This window comes from Theropithecus gelada, chromosome X, assembly GCF_003255815.1.
Source record: "Theropithecus gelada isolate Dixy chromosome X, Tgel_1.0, whole genome shotgun sequence".
Taxonomy (NCBI): Eukaryota; Metazoa; Chordata; class Mammalia; order Primates; family Cercopithecidae; genus Theropithecus; species Theropithecus gelada.
Genome location: NC_037689.1, coordinates 99,177,174 through 99,201,161, shown reverse-complemented (window position 1 = coordinate 99,201,161; position 23,988 = coordinate 99,177,174). Strand labels below are relative to the sequence as shown.

Genomic DNA, 23,988 nt, shown 5'->3' with positions numbered 1-23,988 from the left:
TAAGCTGGTTCTAAAATTCATATGGAATTTCAAGGAACCAAGAATAGCCAAAACAATCTTGAAAAAGAAGAACAAGTTGGGGAACTCATATTTCCTGATTTCAAATCTTACTACAAAGCTATACTAATCAAGACAGCATTTACTGGCATAAGGATAGACATATAGATCCATAAAATAGAATTAAGAGTCCATACATCTATGGTCCATTGATTTTAGACAAGGGTGCCAAGACATTTTAATGGGAAAGAGTAGCCTTTTCAACAAATGGTGTGGGTACATTTGTGTACTCACACACACAAAAATGAAGTTGTATACTTAAATCACAACATATACAAGAGATAAAATCGATTTTAAAAACCCAAATATAAGAGTTAAAACTATAAAATTCTCAGACAAAACAGGAGTAAATCTTTATAACCTTGGGTTAGGCAGTGATTTCTTAAGCTCTGACAACAAAAGCATAAGCAATAGGAAAAAAAAGTGAAATTTCATTTCATCAAAATTAAAAACTTTTGTAAATCAAAAGACATTAACAAAAAAGTAAAGACAACCCACAAAATTGGAGACAACTTTTGCAAATTACATATTTGATAAAGGATTTGTATCTAGAATGTAAAAGAACTATTATAACTTGATAATAAAATCACAAATAAACTCATTAAAAAATGAGCAAAGGGCCAGGTGTGGTGGCTCACACCTGTAATCCCAGCACTCTGGGAGGCCAACCCGGATGGACCATTTGAGCCCAGGAGTTCCAGACCAGCCTGGGCAATATGGTGAAACCCTGTCTACAAAAAATGAGTCAGGAGTGGTGGTGTGCACTTATAGTCCCAGCTACTCAGGAGGCTGAAGTGGGAGGATCAATTGAGCTCTGGAGTTCGAGGCTGCAGTAAGTTGTGATTGTGCCACTACCCTCCATCCTGAGCTACCGAACGACCATCTCAAAAAAAAAAAAAGTAAGAAACTAAAAAACTTAAAAAAAAAAAAATTTAAACATTTCTATTCTGAATAGAATTTCTCCAAAGAAAATATATAAATGATCAATAAGCACATGAAAAGATGTTAAACATCAATAGCTACCATGGAAATGCAAATCAATACCACAATGAAATACCACTTCACACATCCAGGATGGCTAGAACCAAAAAAAAAAAAAAGATAAAAAGTGTTAGGAAAGAGGTGGAGAAAATGGAACTCTCACATACTGCTGATGGGAATGTGAAATGGTGCTGCCACTTTGGAAAACAGTCTGGAAGTTCTTGCAGTGGTTAAACATAGAGTTACCATATGATCTAGTATTCCCACTCTTAAGTATATATACCCAAGGTATATACACCCAAGAGAAATGAAAACATATGTCCACACAAAACCTTTTACAAGAATACTTATTCACAATCACCAAAAAGTGAAAACAATAAAAATGTCCATCAATTGATAAATGAATAAAATGTGTCATATCTATCAAAGGAATATTATTTATCAGTAAAAACAAAGTACTGATACATGCCATAAGACAGCTGAATGCTGAAAACATTATGCTAAGTGAAAGAAGCCAGGCAGGGCACTGTGGCTCATGCCTGTAATCCCAATACTATGGGAGGCTGAGCAGATTACCTGAGGTCAGGAGTTAAGAGACCAGCCTGGCCAACATGGTGAAACCCTGTCTCTACTAAAAATACAAAAAATTAGCTGGGCATGGTGGCAAGTGCCTCAGGAGGCTAAGGCAGGAGAATCGCTTGAACCGAGGAGGCAGAGGTTGCAGTGAGCCGGAATGGTACAACTGCACTCCAGTCCAGGCGACAGAGCAAGACTCTGTCTCAAAAAAGAAAAAGAAAGAAGCCAGTCACAGAAGACCACATATCGTATGATTTCATTGATTTGAAACTTCTAGAGGCCGGGCCGGGTGGGTCACGCCTGTAATCCCAGCACTTTGGGAGGCCGAGGTGGGCGGATCACGAGGTCAGGAGTTCGAGACCAGCCTGACCAACATGGTGAAACCCCATCTCTACTAAAAATACAAAAAAATTAGCCAGGCATGGTGGCACACGCCTGTCATCCCAGCTATTGGGGGGCTGAGGCAGGAGAATAGCTTGAACCCGGGAGGCAGAGGTTGCAGTGAGCCGAGATTGCGTCATTGCACTCCAGCCTGGGCAGCAGAGCGAGACTCCGTCTCAAAAAAAAAAAGGAACTTCTAGAACAGGCAAATACATAGATATATAAAGTAGATTAGTGTTTGCTTAAGACTGGGAGGTGGGAGGCCATGGGGAATGATAGCTAAGGGGTGTGATGTTTCTTTTGGGAATAATGAAAATGTTCTAAAATTGATGATAGTGATGGATGCACAGTTCTATGACTAAACTAAAAGCCATTGAACTGTGTATTTGTTTTTTGTTGTTCTTGTGTTTTGTTTTTTGTTTTTTTTGAGATGGAGTCTTGCTCTGTCACCTGGGCTGGAATGCAGTGATGCCATCTCGGCTCACTGCAACCTCTGCCTCCTGGGTTCAAGTGATTCTCCTGTCTCAGCTTCCTGAGTAGCTGGGACTACAGGCACGTGCCACAACGCCTGGCTAATTTTTTGTACTTTTAGTAGAGATGGGGTTTTGCCATGTTGGCCAGGCTGGTCTCAAACTACTGACCTCAAGTGATCTGCCTGCCTTGGCCTCCCAAACTGCTACAATTACAGGTGTGAGCCACCCCGTGCCTGGCCTCATCATGCTATTCTACCTTTGTTATGTTTGACACTTTTCCATAACAAAAGGTAGATTTTTTTTTTTTTTAAGTAACAAGGTGCTAATGCTACGGTAAGGAGTTACAAGGCCAAAATATAGAAGATGATAACCCAAAGAAGTCAGTCTAATACTCAAAATCACTTTTGGCCTGAGGGAATTTGCCAATCCAGAGGAATTTGCTACCAAAGTGAACTGTACTTCCACGGCCTCAAAGAACTAAGGTAATTAAATTCAGAGCACAGGGTTTTCCAAAATTGGGAACTCTTATAAATCATGCCCCACTTTAAACTTGGAAACCCAATGGGCTATACTTTCAAGGTAAGACATAACCAGAAGTAAATTAGTCCTCTTACAAGCTTGCAGTCTGACCTCCTATAGTTCAGGGAATCTCAGACACAGAACTTGGATTAGGGTAGTGCCAGACAAAGAGCACCACTGGGTACCAGTAAGAAGCAAAGGCAAGTCCTCTGTGCAGAAAGATATCATTTCAGTGTTCAAATTATTTCTACAAAATAATAGTCCAAGTATCCAGCACATGGTCAAAGATAACCGGGCACACAAAGAAACAAAGCAGTATGAGGAAGAAGCACAAAAGAGGTTAAAAAAAAAAAAAAAAAAAAAAGCGGGGAACAGAAACAGACATTCAAAAACTTCAGACGATGGAATTATCAAATACAGATTATAAAACAATGCTTACTAAGTTTAAAGAAAGGAAACACTGGATGGAAAAAACAAAAAGCAATAGAAATGGTTATCTCAAGGCAGAAGATGGTAAAAGATGGAAGAGGAAAGGACAGAAGAGAGATTTTCATAGTACAGAATTATGTACATTTTTACATATTTCAAAATAAAATCTAAAAACAAAAAGTAGCCAGGCACAGTGGTGCACACCTTTAATTCCAGCACTTTGGGAGACTGAGGCAGGCATCTCGCTTGAACTCAGGAGTTTGAGACCAGCCTGGGCAACATGGCGAAACTCCATCCCTACAAATATGAAAAAACTAGCCAGGAGCGTTGGCACACGCCTGTAGTCCCAGCTACTCAGGAGGCAGAGATGGGAGGATCACTTGAGCCCCCGAGGTCAAGGCTGTAGTGAGCCAAGATTGTGACAGTGCACTCCATCCTGGGGGACAGAGAGTGAGAATGACACCTTGTCTTAAAAAGAAAAATAAGGCAATCTGTAAAACACGAAAACAAACAGAAATAACAAATATACCTAACTGCATGTAAAATACAGTATGTGCACCTTACATTTGCAGAAGGATTTAGTCCAGCGGGAAAAAGACCTGCAAACATTTAAAATTTCATCTAGTAGCCTCATGTTAGTAGTAATATGAATATTATTAATTTGACACAGGTTTTTGTATATTGTATGATAAGTTATTATGAAGGCAAGAAAAGAGAAAAAGACAAGAAGAAATATCAGAAAATCACTATACTATAGTCTCTGAAATTCTTCTATGTAGTTAAAAAATATAATTCTTACTCAAATATTCAAATCAATCAATATGGTTTCAGAGGCTTATGTATTATTTTCCTCAGCATCTAGTCCTTGACTACATTTCAAAACCTCATCTCCTACCATGTTATAGTCTAGCCCAGTGGCTCTCAACTCTTGTTGTATATCAGAACTATTTAAAAGGTGGGTCCTGAATGTCACCCTAGAGTTATTAAATCAGAGTCTCAGCATGGGAGCAGCTAAGGATGTACACTTTGAAAAAGCACCACTGGCTGGGCGTGGTGGCTCATGCCTATAATCTCAGCACTTTGGGAGACCGAGGCAGGCAGATCACCTGAAGTCAGGAGTTCAAGACCACCCTGGCTAACATGGTGAAACCCTGTCTCTACTAAAAATATAAAAATTAGCCGGGCATGGTGGCGGGCACTTGTAATCCCAGCTATTCGGAAGGCTGAGGCAGGAGAATCGCTTGATCGTGGGAGGCAGAGGTTGCAGTGAGCCAAGATCGCACCACTGTACTCTAGCCTGGGCGAAAGAGCGAGACTCCATCTCAAAAAAAAAAAAAGCAAAAAAAAAAAAAAAAAAGCACCACTGACAACTCTGCTGCTCAGTCAGAGTAGAATCACCGCTCTAGCCCTACAATTCTACCTCATGTTCCTCAAACATGACAGGCTCTAACATAGGGGTCATCCAACCACAGCCCAAGACCAAAACTCTAGCTCAACACCTGGCTTTGTAAATAAATTTTTTACTGGAATACAACTATAACCATTTGTTTATGCTTTGTCTACAGTTGCTTTCATGCTACAATGATAAAGTTGAGTACTCTTGACACAGACCATGTGGCCTGTAAAATCTAAAATATTTACAATCTGGCCCTCTACAAGAAAAGTTTGCTGACTTCTGTTCTATATTTGCTCTGCATCTTTGCACTTTTCCTCAAACTCTGTTCCTATCTTGACAAGCTCATGTTCACGCTTCAAAATTTCAATCAGCATCATTTCTGCAAATCCTGAACTTAGCGCCCCTTTATATTTTTTCATCTCTGTACTTTCTCCTATTGTATCACTCATTATTGTTTTTTCTAAGATGTCTGTTTAATGACTGCTTCCCTGACTAGATGTTAAGCTCTCTGACGACAACACTCAGAGGGTCTTACTCACTATAGTGCCTGGTTCATTGTATACGTATATTAAAATTTATTCAATGAATATCTCCCGCACCCTGCACACTTTTTTTTCATTTTGTTAGATTTCTCAATGTTCCAGTCTGTTAAGGGAATCCTGAGTCCAACTTCTTTCAGGTTATTTGTAATTCCACCCTGTTGTCTCATCCATGCATTTCAGATACTACCATTTGAGTTCTTCTCCATGTCACACACACATAATGTTGAAAGTGACAGGGCTGAGAATTAAGTCCTAAAAGGACACACACAAACATAAACCCTCCTCCATTGATATCAATCCATTAAATCAGCAGTCTTTGACTAAGATTCTAACTCTAATTGTACTATCATCTAGCCTGTATTTTCTATCTTGTCTAGAAGGATTTTATGAGAGCTTCCACATCTATGAAGCCTTTCCTTACATAGCACCACCTCTACCCAGGCAGGACTGGACTAATCACTCCCCCATCCTTCTTACAACTGAACCTTTTCTCATTTTGCCACACTGTATTAGAGTAATTTGTTTACAAGCCTATCTCTGCTACAAGCCCAAGCTCTCTTAGAGGACAGAAACTTACTTAAATTAACTGGAATCTCAGAGCCTAGCACAATGCCCAAAATTCAGTTGTTACTTAAAAAAAAAATTACTAAACACGTGTCTTACAATTCAGACACATTAAATTTATGGCATTTCCTATATACGCCATCACAGTATTACAATACAAAATCTAAAAATTCTTTAAATACCCTTACCTGCAGCAAAAAGGAAACAGCATAACTCAAGAAAGAAGGATGATGGATTACATTTAAACTGTTTTTATATTCAGTCACTCCAGTTCTTTCTAGGATTTCAGGGTCAATATATATTCCTTTCCCAAAGGGTTTAGACGTCCACAGGCAACCAACCATTGATGTCAAATAGTGATTAAATTCTTGATAAGTCTTGCTGCTGAAATTGAACTCTGATTTTGTCTAACGGGAAAGAAATAAAAAATTGTCACTATCACCTATTTTCCCTTTCCTTCTTATTCCCATCAGGTCATAAATATCTAGACTTAATTTTTAAACAAAAGTGATTTAACACAGAGCTTTCTTATTCATACCTTTTGTACCAACTCATTTTTCTTTGCAGCAGTCAAATTTTTACGATACCTAACAGAAAAAACAAACAGAATGAAACATTTAACATGACTTTGAATATAATGCCTTTGAAATGGTAAAATTAAAAAAAAAATACATTTTAAATGTAAATATATGCAAATGTGCATATACACAAATATCCAGTCGTGTAGTTAAGGATTTTATCCTTTTGTGGTACATTCTCCTCAAGTGAAAATTAACAGAGGCTCAATAAATTGTATACTTAAGTTGTATACTTGACTAAATAAAAAATAAGCAATGAAAAATGCTTTCAATGTTTCACTATTAAAAATCTAATAGAATTCTCACTCATAAATGGGAGTTGAATGATGAGAACACATGGACACAGGGAGGAGAACATCACACACTGGGGCCTGCCAGGGGGTGGGGGGCAAGGGGAGGAAGAGCATTAAGACAAATACCTAATGCATGCAGGTCTTAAAACCTAGATGATGGGTTCATAGGTGCAGCAAACCACCATGGCACATGTATACCTACGTAACCAACCTGCACGTTCTGCACATGTATCCCAGAACTTAAAGTAAAATAATAAAAAAAAAATTAATAGAGGCTCAAAAGCAGTCACTGATATAGAATATATTTTCCTAATGTAAAAAAAAAAAGCTGCAGCAGAAAGGATAAAGGGGAAATTCTTGTCTGAGAACTATTAACAACTAATTAGTTTTTAAACATTTTAACCTTGACACAGTCCTACAAGTTATGCCAACAAGGTCTACACTAAGCTGAGCATGGTGGCTCATGCCTGTAACCCCAGCACTTTGGGAGGCCAAGGTGGGTGGATCACCTGAGGTCAGGAGTTCAAGACGAGCCTGGCCAACATGGTGAAACCCTGCTCTACGAAAAATACAAAAAATTAGCCAGGCGTGGTGGCAGTCGCCTGTAATCCTAGCTACTCGGGAGGCTGAGGGGGAGAATCGCTTGAACCCGGGAAGCAGAGGTTGCAGTGAGCCAAGATTATGTCACTGCACTCGAGTGATAAGAGCGAAACTCTGTCTCAAAAAAAAAAGTCCACACTTATGGACTGAAGAAACTAATTTCAGTCCACAAGTGAAAGAATTAGAGGAGACCAGAAATAATACTTATAGTTTCACATAATTGGCAATAGCTCCCCTTATCTCCCAGAAAATGTTATTTTTACCAGAGAACCTACAAACACTCAAAGCAATTATCACCAAATGACTAATTTTTCCTGAAGACACAGCAATTAGAATGAACAACGCTGAGTGCAACAGTACCATTGCACAACAAGTCCTTAACTATGAATTTTTTTTTTTATTCCGTAGCCACAGCAGTGGAGGAGTTAAAAACAACACGGCTACCATGGCCTCATATCGGAAGGTCATGTCCAAAAGCAAGCCACATTTCCGATTTCCAGAGGCCCTGGCAGAAGACGAGTAGGAATATTTATTGTATTATAGCTGAAAGAGGAAGAGAGAATTATAATACATTGTTTCATAAAATGGTAAAAAGGCTTTGTACCTGTGCATAATAAAACACAGCTGGTTCAGGATGCTGGTATCCAGGCTGAGGAGTGCAGAATAGAAGATCCCAGGAGGAAACAACACCACTAACGGAAGGTTATAATTTATATATATGTCACACACCTTGAAGGAAGAATGATAACATCAGTATATAGAGTATTCCCCAGAACTCCTCAACTAAGTTCACCCAAAGAATCATCAGTATAAGATAAGCAATAATATAACATTAGCTTTGGACATGCCTAACTCCTAAATAAACAAGTAACTACAAGCTTGCTTAAAATATACTTCACCAAACATCAACCACACTATAGAGGATTATTTCCAGAAGGCCATTACTCAAATCTTTCATTTTTTGGCAGGGAAAGGTCTTAAAGTTAGGGGGACAGGGTAGATTAAGGAAGTATTTCTTTCTCCTTAAGTCCCATAATACTTACTTATCATATGAGTTAGCTGTCAACCTAGAAAACAAAGGAGCATGCTTCTAAGCAAATGCATAACACAAGACAACTAGGTATTAGTAAAGAGAGGAAGCTGGGAAAAGTGAGACTATAATGGATACTTCATGGATAATATTAAATTGGTGCAAAAGTAATTGTGGTTATTGCTATTGTTTTCAATGGCAAAAACTGCAATTACTTTTGCACCAACCTATAGTTCTGTCCAGGTCATATACTATAAAACAATAAAAGGGTACTAGGTAGCAAGAGAAGTAAGGCAGTTGAAAGGTAGAAATTGAGATCTGAAGAAACAACAAGATATTTTTGGTTTCTGCCAGGGTTGGGAACGGGATGAACAAAAAATAATGCTAACGATAGACTTCTCTCTAGGGCCAGTATTAACACAGGTCAATGTAGTGGTACCTGGCCCTAAATAAAGGCATTTGTTTTTCCACTTTGTTTATGAAAGTGAGTTATTCTGGGGAGAAAATAATCATGAACTTCAAAATGTGAGGTTATTTTAATGATGCTAATAAGATCATAGCCCACCTTAATGGTTGTACATAAAATTTAAACAATAAGCCAGTAAAGTGGACAGCCTTCACAAAAATCCAAATGGGGAAAATGTAATGTGTACTACCTTCTCATAGAAATCCAAAATAAAGTGCAGCAAGAAAGTACTGTTGCTCTCCAAGCGCATTGCAGTAGTGGATAACCACCCTACATAGTGGATCAGTTTAGACACAGAGTTCATGGATCCACCCAAAGTTGTCTCTCTGCAATAAGAAACCATAACATTCAGATACAGAGTAGCAATAGTGTTCACAATTTCCAAGCTAAAGCTAAATAATATAAAGCAAAAAGTTGGTGAAGATTTTAAAAACTATCAGTGCTCCAATGTATAATTCACTTTTTAAAAAAATCACAGTGATTAATCACAAAACTACACTTAGCCCTCCAGGGAACCATTAAGATGAATTCATAGAACATTCTAAGCAATCAGACTCTACTAGTAAATACCAGAGAAATAAAGTATTAAGCGCCAAGCAGATATGAAAATTCTCAAGTGAGATATATAAAAACCATTAGAAAAATAGGTATTCCATTAAAAGTTAAGTGGGGAAAAAAAGTTCACATAAAAGTGACATGAAAAATTCAGGGCCGGGCACAGTGGCTCACGCCTATAATTCCAGCACTTAGGGAGGCGAAGGTTGGGGGCTCTCTTGAATACAGGGGTTTGAGACCATCCTGGGCAACATGGCAAAAACCCCGTCTTTACAAAAAATACAAAAATTAAGTGAGGTGGTGGCGCATGCCTCTAGTTCCAACTACTCAAGAGGCTGAGGTGGGAGGATCACTTGAGCCTGGGAAGCAAAGGTTGCAGTAAGCGAGATTGCACCACCGCACTCTAGCCTGAGCAACAGAGCAAGGCTCTGTTTTAAAAAAAAAAAAAAAAATTCAAGCCAGGTGCAGTGGCTCACACCTGTAATTCCAGCACTTTGGGAGGCCAAGGCAGTTGGATCACTTGAGGTCAGGAGTTCGAGACCAGCCTAGCCAACATGGTGAAACCCTGTCTCTACTAAAAATACAAAAATTAGCCAGGTGTAATGGTGGGTGCCTATAATCCCAGTTACTCGGGAAGTTGGGCCAGGAGAATCGCTTCGGGAGGTGGAGGTTGCAGTAAGCCAAGATCATGCCACTGCACTCCAGCCTGAGCAACAGAGCAAGACTCTGTCTCAAAAAAAAAATTCAGGATAAAATGTGAAAATGAACAAAATGATACAGTAAACTAGAAAAAATGAGAACTAATTTATCCCAACCAAATCAAAAGTGATTTAAAGGAATAAACATTAAAATGACTTTAGGAATCATTTCCTATACTGTCAGTAACACTGCAACACAGATCGAAGGAAAACTACAGTACACAAATCAAAACTCAGTTTTGCCTTAATTCCTGAGCTAAAATGCTATTAAACATATTTTCACTTGAATTTGGCTGGGGTCAGTGGCCCACGCCTGTAATCCCAGCACTTTGGGAGGCCGAGGCAGGCGGATCACCTGAGGTCGAGAGTTTAAGACCAGCCTGGCCAACATGGTGAAACGCCACCTCTACTAAAAATACAAAAATTAGCCAGGTATGGTGGTGCTATAATCCCAGTTACTAGGGAGGCTGAGGCAGGAGAATCCCTTGAACCCAGGAGGTGGAGGTTGCAGTGAGCCAAGATCATGCCATTGCACTCCAGCCTGGCCTGGGCGACAGAGTGAGACTCCCATCTCAAAAAAAAAAAAATACATTATATATATATATATATATTTTTTCACTTGAATTCAATTCAACCCTAAAAGGGAATTAGCAAAATTTTTGGCATCTTTTATTCTTCTAGTAAAAAAGCAGATCTGGCTATTTTATATTATCCCCGGATCAATGAATGGAGTCTCTTACAGCACATATGGGTATTAGTTCAATCCATCCATCTACTCACCACTGTCCTTCAATCTTTGACAATGTTAAATGGATTAGGAAAAGACTTACAAATTTGAATTCATAGCTTTGCCCTCCTATCTAGGTAGTTAACAATGGTTATGCATAAGGAAAAGAACATGTATAAGCTTAGAGTTTCAGAGATGATGATAACTCTACTACTGCCCACCACGATAATTCAGTGCCAAGGCAATCAAGGAAGGATCAGGAGACCATTCAAATAGGTGAGCAACTACACATAGCCAGCTGGCTATTTGCAAAACTATATCCTTTTTTTTTTTTTTTTTTTGAGATGGAGTCTCACTCTGTCGCCCAGGCTGGAGTGCAGTGGCGCAATCTCAGCTCACTGCAACCTCCTTCTCCCAGGTTCAAGCAATTCTCGTGCCTCAGTCTGAGTAGCTGGGATTACAGGCATGCACCACCACACCCAGCTAACTTTTGTATTTTTACTAGAGACAAGGTTTCACCACATTGGCCAGGCTGGTCTGGAACTCCTGACCTCAAGTGATCCGCTGGCCTCAGTCTTTCAAAGTGCTGGGATTACAGGCATAACTGTATCTTAACTATGATTTTTGGTAGCACTTGGCAACTGTGTCTGAAATAATTTGAAACAATGACAATTGCTCAGCACAGCCTCTTTTGAAGTGTTTCTCCACAAGACACTATTGGCATTTTGGATGAAACAATTCACTGTTCAGGACTGCCTCCTACTTCCCACCCACTGGAGCACATTGAGCATCCCCATCTTCCACATACTAAATGATGGTTGCAACCTCTTCCCAGTCACTGTGACAACCAGAAATGGCCCCCTTTGAGAACCACTGTTGAGAAGTTTTCTACCCTTCTCTTTTTATGATATATAACTACAATTTACTCCCTTTTTGACAGTGATATGGCATATGGTTACATGACAAAAATAGGGCATTATACCTATATTTACTAAATAAAAAGAATTATTGAAAACTTGAGCTATACTATATAATGCCAAATATTGATATGGCAAGCAAAATTATCCACATGTATCTCCATTTATATAAGAATTTTAGAAAACAGAATTCCTTTTTAAATTGTCTACCTTAACTTATGACACTAATAAAAGAGGAATCCTAAGATTTTTGAAAAGATAATACAGAAATTGTAAGGCAGCTATTTCAGGGGTACCAGAGACTTACATTGCAAGTCGGCCAAAGATTATAGATGCAAACATACTATTTTGTCAAATCTCTTGCCTATCTGGGGGAATAGAGAATGAATAAATATGGGTCCAGGCTCAGCAGCCCACAGAGGGGAATGCAGGTTAGGCAGAACCACAAGTAAAAGAGAGGAATTTCGGACTGGATGTGGTAGCTCACGCCTGTGATCCCAATACTTTGGGAGGCCAAGGCAGGAGGATAGCTTGAGCCTAGAAGTTCAAGACCAACCTGGACAACACAGTGAGACCTTGTCTCTACAAAAAAAAAAATTAGCCAGACGTGGTGGTGCATGCTTGTGGTCAGAGCTCAGGGGCTGAGGTGGGAGGATCGCTTGAGCCTGGGAGGTCGAGGCTGCAGTGAGCTAAGACTGCGTCACTGTACTCCTGGGAGACAGAGCAAAACCCTGTGTCAAAAAAAATAGTGGGGAGGGGGGGAAGGTGGAGGCAATTTCAAACATACTATTCTTAATGTAATTTAGATAGAAGAGATTAAAAGTTTAAGTGGAATTTCTTTATAATAGTGGTTCTTGGCCAGGCACAGTGGCTCACACCTGTAATCCCAGCACTTTGGAAAGCTGAGGCAGGTAGATCACGAGGTCAAGAGATCGAGACCATCCTGGCCAGCATGGTGGAACCCCATCTCTGCTAAAAATGCAAAAATTAGCTAGGCATGGTGGAGAGCACCTGTACTCCCAGCTACTCGGGAGGCCGGGGCAGGAGAAGAGCTCGAACCCGGGAAGCGGAGGTTGCAGTGAGCCAAGATTGTGCCACTGCACTTCAGCCTGGAAACAGAGACCCTACCACAAACATAAGATAAGATAAGATATAAGATAAGATAAGATAAGATAGTGGTTCTCAAACTTCAGCTTGCACCAGAATTATGGTAGTGTTAAAACAGATTACTGGGCCCCAACTCCAGGATTTAATTCAGTAGATCTAGGGCAAGACCTGAGATTTGCATCTCTAACAAGTTTCCAGGTTATGGTGATGATCCAAGGACCATATTTTGAGAAGCACAGCTTTACAAGATGTTTACTACCCACTAATGCTCCATTTCCTTCTAAAAGTGATCAGGTGTATATGGAAACAATGTAATAATGAATATGAAGAATTAAAAACAATTTTCCAGGTCTTAAGAAGCTTCTATTCTCTATTCTCCTACCAAAATAGGAAACTACTATGGGGATAAGAACATACAGAAAAATTAGTCTGGGCTCATCTTTTAGCCAAGCTAACCACCAGCTATTTATAACTGAAGCTAAGGGGAATTTGAACATTGGTTAGATATTTAAAGATACTAAGAACTACTGGCCAGGCACAGTGACTCACGCTTGTAATCCCAGCACTTTGGGAGGCCAAGGTGGGTGGATCACTTGAGGTCACGAGTTCAAGACCAGCCTGGCCAACATGGTGAAACCCCATCTCTACTAAAAACACAAAAATTAGCCAGGCATGGTGGCATGCGCCTGCAGTCCCAGCTACTTGGGAGGCTAAAACAGGAGAATTGTTTGAACCCAGGAGGCGGAAGTTGCAGTGAACTATCATCACCCCACTGCACTCCAGCCTGGGCAACAGTGAGACTCTATCTTAAAGGGGGAAAAATAAAGAACTGCTAATTTTTTAGGTGTCATAATAGTACCATTTTTTACAGTTGAAATGGGAGCTGAGTTTTGCTTAAAAATAATTGAAGAGAAAGGTGAAAGGTATTATAGATGAAAAAAGGTTAACCAAGAGTTGATAACTGTTGAAGATGGGTAATGGACACAGAAGGGTAACACTGCAGTGTTTTCTCTACTTCTGATTATATTTGCAATTTTCTATAATGTAGTCTGTCAAATGTCAAAAAATGTGACTGATGATAGAATTTAGAAGAAGCGGCCGGGCGCAGTGGCTCACACCTGTAATCCCGGCACTTTGGGAGGCCGAGGCAGGCGGATTACCTGAGGTCAGGAGTTCGAGACCAGCCTGGTCAACATGGCAAAACCCCATCTCTACTAAATACACAAAAAAAACGTAGCTGGATATGGTGGCACATGCCTGTAATCCCAGCTACTTGGGAGGCTGAGGCAGAAGAATCATTTGAAGCTGGGAGGTGGAGGTTGAGGTGAGCCGATATTGCGCCTCTGCACTCCAGCCTAGGTGACAGAGCAAGACTCTATCTCAAAAAAAAAAAAAAAAAAAAAAAAAAAGAATATAAGAGAAGGCAAAGATTTTAAGTAGAAAGAGTCAAAACAACCTGATTATGCCGTTCCTTGAAATTTAGTCTTTTTTACTTCGAAGGTAAAGCACACATTTAACAAAAACTTAGGGCTCTTATTTTAAACGCCAAAGTTAAGATAAATTAACACACATAACCAAAATACAGCACAGAAACATAAAAACAAAGTTGTACGCAAAATTACGTTACAGATTTTTCTAGCTGTCATGTAAATTGGCTTTAAATGTAAGAATATATTTTATAAAATGAGTTAAACTGAATGAAAGTCAAAGTTGCAAATTCTAATCTCAGCTCTCTAGTGTTTTCTTGTATTAACTCTTGAAAGAAGTCACTTAGCAGATAAGGGGTTGCCTTCTGATTTATATAATAGGAACTTAGAGAATTAGTCTTCCTTTCAGGATTGTGGGGGAAGAAGAGTGAAAAGTCACAAAAAAAGTCTTCCAGAAAAGTACTACTAAGCATTTACATGAAAAAATTAGGTTTCATGCCACACTATTAAACATATGCAAACATTTGTATACAGATCGTCTCTTGTGGAAGACCGTTAGATAACTCACAGAGGACTGTTTGTAACAGGTTTCATGTCAATGTCCATAGAAAGCCACAACAGCCAATTCTGCAATAGCTCTTTCAGACTCTGAAGAACACTACACTGAGGGGGACAAAACGAAAAAAGATTCATGAAATCATTCAGACATAACAGTGTTCAGAACTAACAGAGGCTTAGAGATGAAAAGGACCATGGAGATGACCACATCCAATTTCGAACCCAACAGCTGCTTCTACAACATGATTAGTCTTCAGAAGACAGACGAATGCCACGTACAACTTTATTTTGCTATTTTCTCTACAAGAAACATACCTCAACAGGACTGCCTAACTTATCAGCCTAGAACAGACTTTTCTCTAAATTACTTCCATTTATAACAACTATTACATCATCAAATAAAAACAGCATCTATATCATCCCCCCTCAGAGAACTTTTGAAGTTGCTACAGATATGAATTCCTCTCCCTTTTTACCTTGTGGTCTACACTTACAATTTGCCACCTTTTTGACGGTCATAAAAATTTATCATACCTTCTGTGACTTTGAAAAAAAAAAGCAATTCTAGTCTTTCTTTTCTCAGGCCTTGCCTCGATTTCCCAAGCCTCAATCACATACAAAAACATACAATGATGACATAAATTTGTCCAGGGCATTTATGATGATAAACCATAATATCTATAAATTTGAAAGCAATCCATACCATCCCAAAGTCTAATACAGCAAACCTTTCTTAAAAATTCTTACTAAATAATGGCCTACTAATCATTTGAGTGTTTCCAGTAACAGAGTGCTCACTGCTACCTCAGAGTACAGTTCAATTAATATTCTTTTTGACAACTCACATTCAGGTTAGAAGTATGTTCTAGTTGAAAGTAACTCTGGAATCATCTAAGACAATAGTCTACTTCAGTGTCAACCAAGGAATTTTATCATTTGAAGATATTCAAAATTACAATGTATATTATCATTTTTTAAATATTTTATTTTTAATTTTTGTGGGTACACGGTAGGTATGTATATACAATGTTATATTTAGAAAACAAAAATCTTGACCGGGCGTGGTGGCTCACGCCTGTAATACCAGCACTTTGGGAGGCTGAGGCGGGCAGATTACCTGAGGTCAGGAGTTCGAGATCAGCCTGGCCAACATGGTGAAACCCCGTCTCTACTAAAAATACAAAAATTAGCTGGGCGTGGTGGCACATGCTTGTAATCCCAGCTACTCAGAATGTTGAGGCAGGAGAATTGCTTGAGCCTGGGAAGCAGAGTTTGCAGTGAGCTGAGACCATGGCACTGCATTACAGCTTGGCCGACACAGCGAGATGCTGTCTCAAAAAGAAAACAAAAATCTTGGCCGTGCACAGTGGCTCACGCCTGTAATCCTAGCACTTTGGGAGGCTAAGGTGGGCAGATCCCTTGAGTCAAGGAGTTCGAAATCAGCCTGGGCAACATGGTGAAACCCTGTCTCTACTAAAAATATAAAAATTAGCCAAGCATGGTGGCACGTGCCTGTAGTCCCAACTACTTAGGAGGCGGAGCCAGGAGGATCACTTGAGCTCAAGGAAGCAGAGGTTGCAGTGAGCCAAGATTGCACCACTGCACACCAGCCTGAGCAACAGAATGAGATCCCATCTCAGGAAAAGAAAAAAAAAATCTTGGCCGGGTGTGGTGGCTCACACCTGTAATCCCAGCACTTCGTGAGGCTGAGGCGGGCGGATCACAAGGTCAGGAGATCAAGACTATCCTGGCTAACATGGAGAAACCCCGTCTCTAATAAAAATACAAAAATTAGGTGGATGTGGTGGTATGTGCCTGTAATCCCAGCTACTCGGGAGGCTGAGGCTACTCACTTGAACCAGGGAGTCAAAGGTTGCAGTGAGCCGAGATCACGCCACTGCACTCCATCCTGGTGACAGAGTGTGACTCCATCTCAAAAAAAAAAAAAAAAAAAATCTTTAATTCCCCACCTACCCTACCCCTGTCACCACATTAAAGAAAGGCATGAGGGGCCAGTTGCAGTGGCCACACTTGTAATCCCAGAACTTTGGGAGTCTGAGGTGGGAGGATCACTTGAGGCCAGGAGTTCGAGACCAGCCTGGCCAACATGGCAAAATCCCATCTCTACTAAAAATACAAAAAGTAGCCAGGCGTGGTGGCAGGCACCTGTAATCCCAGCTACTCGGGAGGCTGAGGCAGGAGAATTACTTGAACCTGGGAGGCAGAGGTTGCAGTGAGTGGAGATCCTGCCATTGCACTCCAGCCTGGGCAACAAGGGCAAAACTCCATCTTAATAAATAAAAAAAAAAAGATATGAGGTTTTTATGTTCATGACGATAAGGGGACACAGGTTTTGTCTTTTTTTTTTTTGAGACAGGATCTCACTCCATCGCCCAAACTGGAGTACAGTGGCATGATCTCAGCTCACTGCAACCTCTGCCTCCCAGGCTCAAGCAATTCTCTGGCCTCACCCTCTTGAGTAGCTGGGATTACAGGCATGTGCCACCACGCCGGGCTAATTTTTGTATTTTTAGTAGAGGCGGGGTTTCACCATGTTGGCCAGGCTGGTCTCGAATTCCTGACCTCAAATGATCCACCCGCCTCAGTCTCCCAAAGTACTGGGATTACAGGCATGAGCCACCGCCCTACGGCCGGTTTTCTTTTTAAAAACAAGGTTGAGCCGGGCGCGGTGGCTCATGCTTATAATCCCAGCACTTCGGAAGGCCAAGGCGGGCTGATCATGTCAGGAGATTGAGACATGGGTTTCCTGGCTAACACGGTGAAACCCCGTCTCTACTAAAAATACCAAAAAAATTAGCTGGGCGTGGTGGCACGTGCCTGTACTCCCAGCTACTTGGGAGGCTGAGGCAGAATTGCTACAACCAGGGAGGCGGAGGTTGCAATTAGCCGAGATCGTGTCACTGCACTCCAGCCTGGCAACACAGCAAGACTCCATCTAAAAACACACACACACGCATACACACAAACGAACAAACAAACAAGGTTGAGAAACACAGCTCTACCCTACATGTGAACCTTTTCTACATAAATATCCTGAATAGACAGCCATTAAACCTCTGCCTGACCTACTTCACTGTCAAGAAATATATCACCTCTGAAAGTCCTTTATTCCATCATAAGTCTGCTCTAACTGTTACAAGATACTGCCATATATCTACCTCTGTTTCTTGAAGCCACAGAGATCTCCTTTCATGTGACAATCCTTCAAATATTGGAAGGGAACCAGAAAATCTTAGCCTTTTCTCCTCCAGGCAAAATATCCCTAGTTCATTTACTATCTCAAGTTGGATAGTTTCAAGTCATCGTGCATCCTTTACACTTTATCTTCAGTCACCATATTCTATCAATTTTTTTTTTCTTCAAAATGTCCTACTTGTTCATTTCCTTCCCAATCCCACTGTAACTATGAAGACCAGGCCTTCACACCTTTGAGGTCACTTTATCCTCCTAGCTAGTCTACCTTATTCTAGTATCATCTCCCAAACCCCAATTCTTTCCCCATGGCTGCTAGACTCTTGTTATTTAAGCACTCCATTCACTGCATCCTCCTTCTTTCCAAGAACTTGCAGTGTACATCCCATTAGCTAAGGAACAGCACCTTACTTTTCATCCAGTAATCTCACTTCTATAAATGTATGCCAAGGGAAGAGTTTAAGAAAAAAACCTATATTATGAAGATGCTCAAGACTGTTATCTATTCCGACAAAAGAAACAAATTAGAAATAATAATAGAGGCCAGGTATGGTGGCTCACACCTGTAATCCCAACACTTTGGGAGGCTGAGATGAAAGGATCATTTGAAGCCAGAAGTTCGAGACCAGCCTGGGCAACATAGTGAGACCGTGTCTCTACAAAAACTTTAAAAATTAGCCAGGTTTGGTGGCACATGCCTGTAGTCTCAGCTACTTGGGAGGCTGAGGTGGGAGAATCCCTTGAGCCCAGGAGTTCAAGGTTACAGTGATACCACTGCCCTCCAGCCTGGGCAACAGAACAAGATCCTGTCTCTAAAAAGAGAGAAATAATAATAAATTACTAAATAAATTATGGTACTAAGGACTACAGTGCCACTATTAACAACATTATGACGACTATGTGGAAACATGAAAAGTATTATGCAATGTTAATTATGTATTCCGATTTTTTAATTTATGTCCACTGTTTGCAACTCTATGGAAAATGATAAATCAATAAGGACAGATATTGAAAAATTAACACTCTAAACAAATATAACAACATTAGTGTGGATGTGTGGGGCCTTTCCCATGCAAAATTCTTCGGTGAAAATAAGTTATTTGCTGATAGGCATAACTGACTAGACCCAAACAAAACACACTGAAAATGTGAAAATATTTTAATAGGTTTTAAAAATACTATTCATTTATTAGACTAAGCTGGGTAATCAAGTTATACAATAACAAGGCAATAACTAGTTACTACAGGCCTCAGAAACTACTGTTTAGCTAATTCTACCATATTTCACATTCCTGTTACTCTTAGTCACCTCCCAATATGTAAGCCCCTTTAGTCACTTATTCTTCCTTGTCTCTATGCTTCTTGTCCTCTTTCATTGATCCCATCCTTGCCAAATCTCTCAACTGCAGTATCCAGAACCTCTGTTCTGTGGTAACCTAAACATACTCCTTCATATTCTACAAAGTATGCTTTTTCTGTCTTCTTACCTTAATCATATCCTAGCTCTCCTTCACCACCAAACCAGGACACTGTTTCCTCTGAATACATTTCCATATCTATCCCACTTTAACAACTAGAAGTAAGCAGTGCCCTATACTAAGCTTCCCAGTGCTAATGTGGAACAGAATATAAGCCCCCTCTTTGAGAAGGTAAATATAAAATCAGAAATAAATCCTACTTTAAGAAGGAAATTAGATTTAATTTAAAAGATAATATACAGGCTGGGCACGGTGGCTCACGCCTATAATCCCAGCACTCTGGGAGGCCAAGGCAGGTGGATCACCTGAGGTCAGGAGTTCGTGACCAGCCTGGACAACATGGTGAAACCCCGTCTCTACTAAAAAATACAAAACAGGCCGGGCGTAGTGGCTCAAGCCTGTAATCCCAGCACCTTGGGAGGCTGAGATGGGCGGATCACGAGGTCAGGAGATCGAGACCATCCTGGCTAACACGGTGAAACCCCGTCTCTACTAAAAAATACAAAAAACTAGCCGGGCGAGGTGGCGGGCACCTGTAGTCCCAGCTACTCCGGAGGCTGAGGGAGGAGAATGGCGTAAATCCAGGAGGCAGAGCTTGCAGTGAGCTGACATCCGGCCACTGCACTCCAGCCTGGGTGACAGAGCGAGACTCCGTCTTAAAAAAAAAAAAAAAAATACAAAACATTAGCTGGATGTGGTGGAGGGCACCTACAATCCCAGCTACTGGGGAGGCTGAGGCAAGAGAATCACTTGAACCCACTAGGCGGAGGTTGCAGTAAGCCAAGATCACGCCACTGCACTCCAGCCTGGGCAACAGAGTGAGACTCCATCTAAGAAATGGATCCATTTGATTTTTGTATATTATGGTTTTATTTTTCCATTGCCTTAAGATTGTTTACAAATAATTTGTGAGCTACAGAAAGAATCTTATTAGTCAAACTACTACTAAAAGCTGAATTTGTTAGGCTAAATATTTGATTGCATTTTGCTACAGTCAGTTTTTCTCATGAGTCTGCTATCCCTTGCTTTTCTGAACACAACACAAAAGGTTATCTTCAACCCTATTTCCAAACCATTATTCCTCCTTCCTTGTGTAAAAAACCCTTTCTCCTTTGTTCGTATTATCCAGCTACACTACCCTCTATTTTTTTATCTTCTCATATCTCTGCTGTCTATCACTTGGAATCTTATCCAGATTCATTGAGGACCTTAGAACTCTGCATTGTGTCCTGCCATCAATACCTCAGTTACACCAGTGACCATGCAAATGATCCCCCTAACATTTCAGCTTCACAGTTCCTTGACTTTGAATCAAATAACCTTCACCTTCACTCCACCTTAGTTACCCACTCTCACAGCCACACACTAGATTCTGTCATAACCTGAACTGAACCACACCAAAATCTATTATTTTTTTCTTTGTTATAACTTCCTATTTCAGCTTTCTCACAGACTCAACTCCAACTATAGCTACTCTTGTTTCTCAACATCAGAGACATTCAGCCCCTTAATTCCTTTTTTTTTTTTTTTTTTTTGAGACGGAGTCTTGTTCTGTTGCCCAGACTGGAGTGCAGTGGTGCACTCTCAGCTCACTGCAACCTCCACCTCCCGGGTTCAAGCGATTCTCCTGCCTCAGCCTCCTGAGTAGTTGGGATTACAGACACGCACCACCACGCCCGGCTAATTTTTATATTTTTAGTAGAGATGGGTTTCACCACGTTGGCCAGGTTGGTCTCAAACTCCTGACCTCAAGTGATCCGCCCACCTCAGCCTCCCAAAGTGCTGGGATTACAGGCGCAAGCCACCGCACCCAGCCAATTCCTTAATTTTTAACCTCTTTTTTCAGGTTTATCAGCCTTCTCCTGGCCTTACTTTCCTATCTAGACTAGACCACACAGCTGATGACAACTCTTTTGTACTCCATTCAACCAGCAAAACCCAAACTGATTCAATCTCATAATTTGCTTTCTCTTCTCCAATATCTAAGTGGAAGAAAACACACAACTGCAAAGATTGGCGCCATTCCAAATTTATGATCACCAACTTCTGCTGGGCTCTTAATGACGCTCAATAATCCTTTTACTTGTCTTTAACCAGTTCTTTTTTCTTCCTGGCTGTCCTAAGCAGCTAACGCCCTCCTGGAGTGTCCTACTTAATTCTATTCTGTAAATCATGCTTCTTATTTTGAGAAATTTAACATTCTTAGCCACAAAGTACTTTGTCTTGCCCTTTCTTCTAACTTTACAAATATATCTATATATACACCTATCCATGCATCCTCGCTCCAGTCTTAGAGGATAAATGGTGCCTCCCAATTCCTAACCACCCATTCAAGTAAATCTCACTACCTAGTTTTAACCCAATACCTTCATATTTCTTCTGGAACCTTGTACCATCAATTATCCCCAATCTTTTCTCCATTTTCAACCTCTCCCTCTTCTCCACTGGCTCCTTTGACTCCATCTATAAACACACTCACGTTTCTCTCATTTTAGAGGCAAAACAAACAAACGAACAAACAAACAACTTCCCCTGGTTCATAGTCCCCCTATAGCTCTCTCTACAACTTTTTTTTTGGTCAAACATTTTGAAATATATTCTATACTCATTGTCTTGACTTGACTTTTCACTCACTCCTCAACCCACACAATCTGACTTCTACCTCCTCTGAATACATTTCCATATCCCACCTTAACAACTAGAAGTTGTTCCATTGGAACTACTCACTAAGGAAGCCAAAACCTCTGTATTGTCAATTCTAAAAGAAACTTTTTTTGTCCGTATCCTTCTGAACCTTCCTGGGATACTTAGCAACATCATTCCTTCATTCTTTTTTGATATCCTATATTCCCTTTGTTTCCTTGGAACTATTATTCTCCTGGTTATTTTTATACCTCTGGCAATTTCTTAAGATTCCTTCAGGCCGGGCGCGGTGGCTCAAGCCTGTAATCCCAGCACTTTGGGAGGCCGAGACGGGCGGATCACGAGGTCAGGAGATCGAGACCATCCTGGCTAACACGGTGAAACCCCGTCTCTATTAAGAAATACAAAAAACTAGCCGGGCGAGGTGGCGGGCGCCTGTAGTCCCAGCTACTCGGGAGGCTGAGGCCGGAGAATGGCGTGAACCCGGGAGGCGGAGCTTGCAGCGAGCTGAGATCTGGCCACTGCACTCCAGCCTGGGCGACAGAGTGAGACTCCGTCTCAAAAAAAAAAAAAAAAAAGATTCCTTCAGACTGTCCTCCTTCTTGGCCTGAGAATTAAATACTGTGCATTCCCCTGAGTTCTGCTTTTAGCCTGCTGTCTGTTCCCTCCCTTCCTTCCTTCCTCTCCCCACTCCTCTCACTCTCACATATATGTGTATGAATGTGTATATGCATATTAGGTTGAACCACAGCAAACTGCCAATCATTAACCACCTCTGACGTACAAGAAGTGGCAATTTCCTAAGGTCCAGCCTAATGTTTAAACTGTTCTTTAGCGTGGAAGAATAAGAGAAGAAACAAAGAATGACCCAATTAGAAGACTGAGAGAGAATTGCAAAAAAAAAAAAAAATTTCAAACTGAAGTCTCTGAAAATTTATTAGCTGGGAGAATTGGTGTGGATATCATGTGAATGATGATATTGGTCAGGATGTAAAAGTTACAATTAACATAAATAGACCTCAAATCCAACTTAATGTGATAGGTAATTAAGCAAGTGCCATTCAATTATGACAAACACTAACCAGGACAACATGTTTCCTGTCAATGTGGCCAACAGTAAGTGATTTAAGGTAAAAAAAAAAAAAAAAAAAGTTATAAAAGAAACATTACTTAATTGCCCCTCTTTTAGAATAGGAATAACCATTCTATAAGAAAGTGGCTCTCAAACTCATTCAGGTAGAACTTCTGGAAGCCATACTGGTCTTCTTGGAGACCACCCCAAAATAGTAACATATTATATATAAGGTTGGAACAATTTTATTAGCAGAAAACGACGATTACTATAAATATAAAATATGAATGTCAAGGGGAGTTTTGTTTGCTTTGGTCACTACTATATTCCCAGTGTCAAGAAGGGTATATAGTAGGTGCTCAAAAAATATTTGTGAAATGAATAAATGTATCTACAAAAATATAAACTACAACAATCAAACTAAGTATTTCTCAGTTCATTTGTTTTTATTAATATGCGTCTGCCACTTGTTCGTTCACTATGTCATTTGCTACAAGTGGAAACAGGTCAGGAAAACTGTATGCAACACAGCCTTAAAAAAGGAACATTCTATGCATTAACTTTGAGTTGAGTGATGCAGCACCTCAAAGCCCAGGTCCAAGAAAATCCTGTTATAAAACCATTGCTGTAATGTCAGTTTGGAATTGTGTACCACTAGCAATAGAATAATACATCCTATTGAATCTAAGCAAGGCAAGTTTTTGTTAC

The 23,988-nt window shown here is 40.3% G+C and overlaps 1 protein-coding gene across 2 annotated transcripts in view; it reads right to left on the bottom strand.

The window, feature by feature from the left end:
• Positions 1–23,988, bottom strand: part of CENPI (centromere protein I) — a 68,214-nt gene that overhangs the window by 9,025 nt on the left and 35,201 nt on the right. For both annotated transcript variants that reach the window (XM_025372650.1, XM_025372649.1), the window contains 5 exons: positions 14,885–14,979; positions 9,076–9,211; positions 7,994–8,118; positions 6,457–6,505; positions 6,107–6,325 (listed from right to left, as the gene is read on the bottom strand). In XM_025372650.1, the coding sequence (XP_025228435.1) occupies positions 6,107–6,325; positions 6,457–6,505; positions 7,994–8,118; positions 9,076–9,211; positions 14,885–14,979 (624 nt within the window). The remainder of the gene's footprint in view (positions 1–6,106; positions 6,326–6,456; positions 6,506–7,993; positions 8,119–9,075; positions 9,212–14,884; positions 14,980–23,988) is intronic.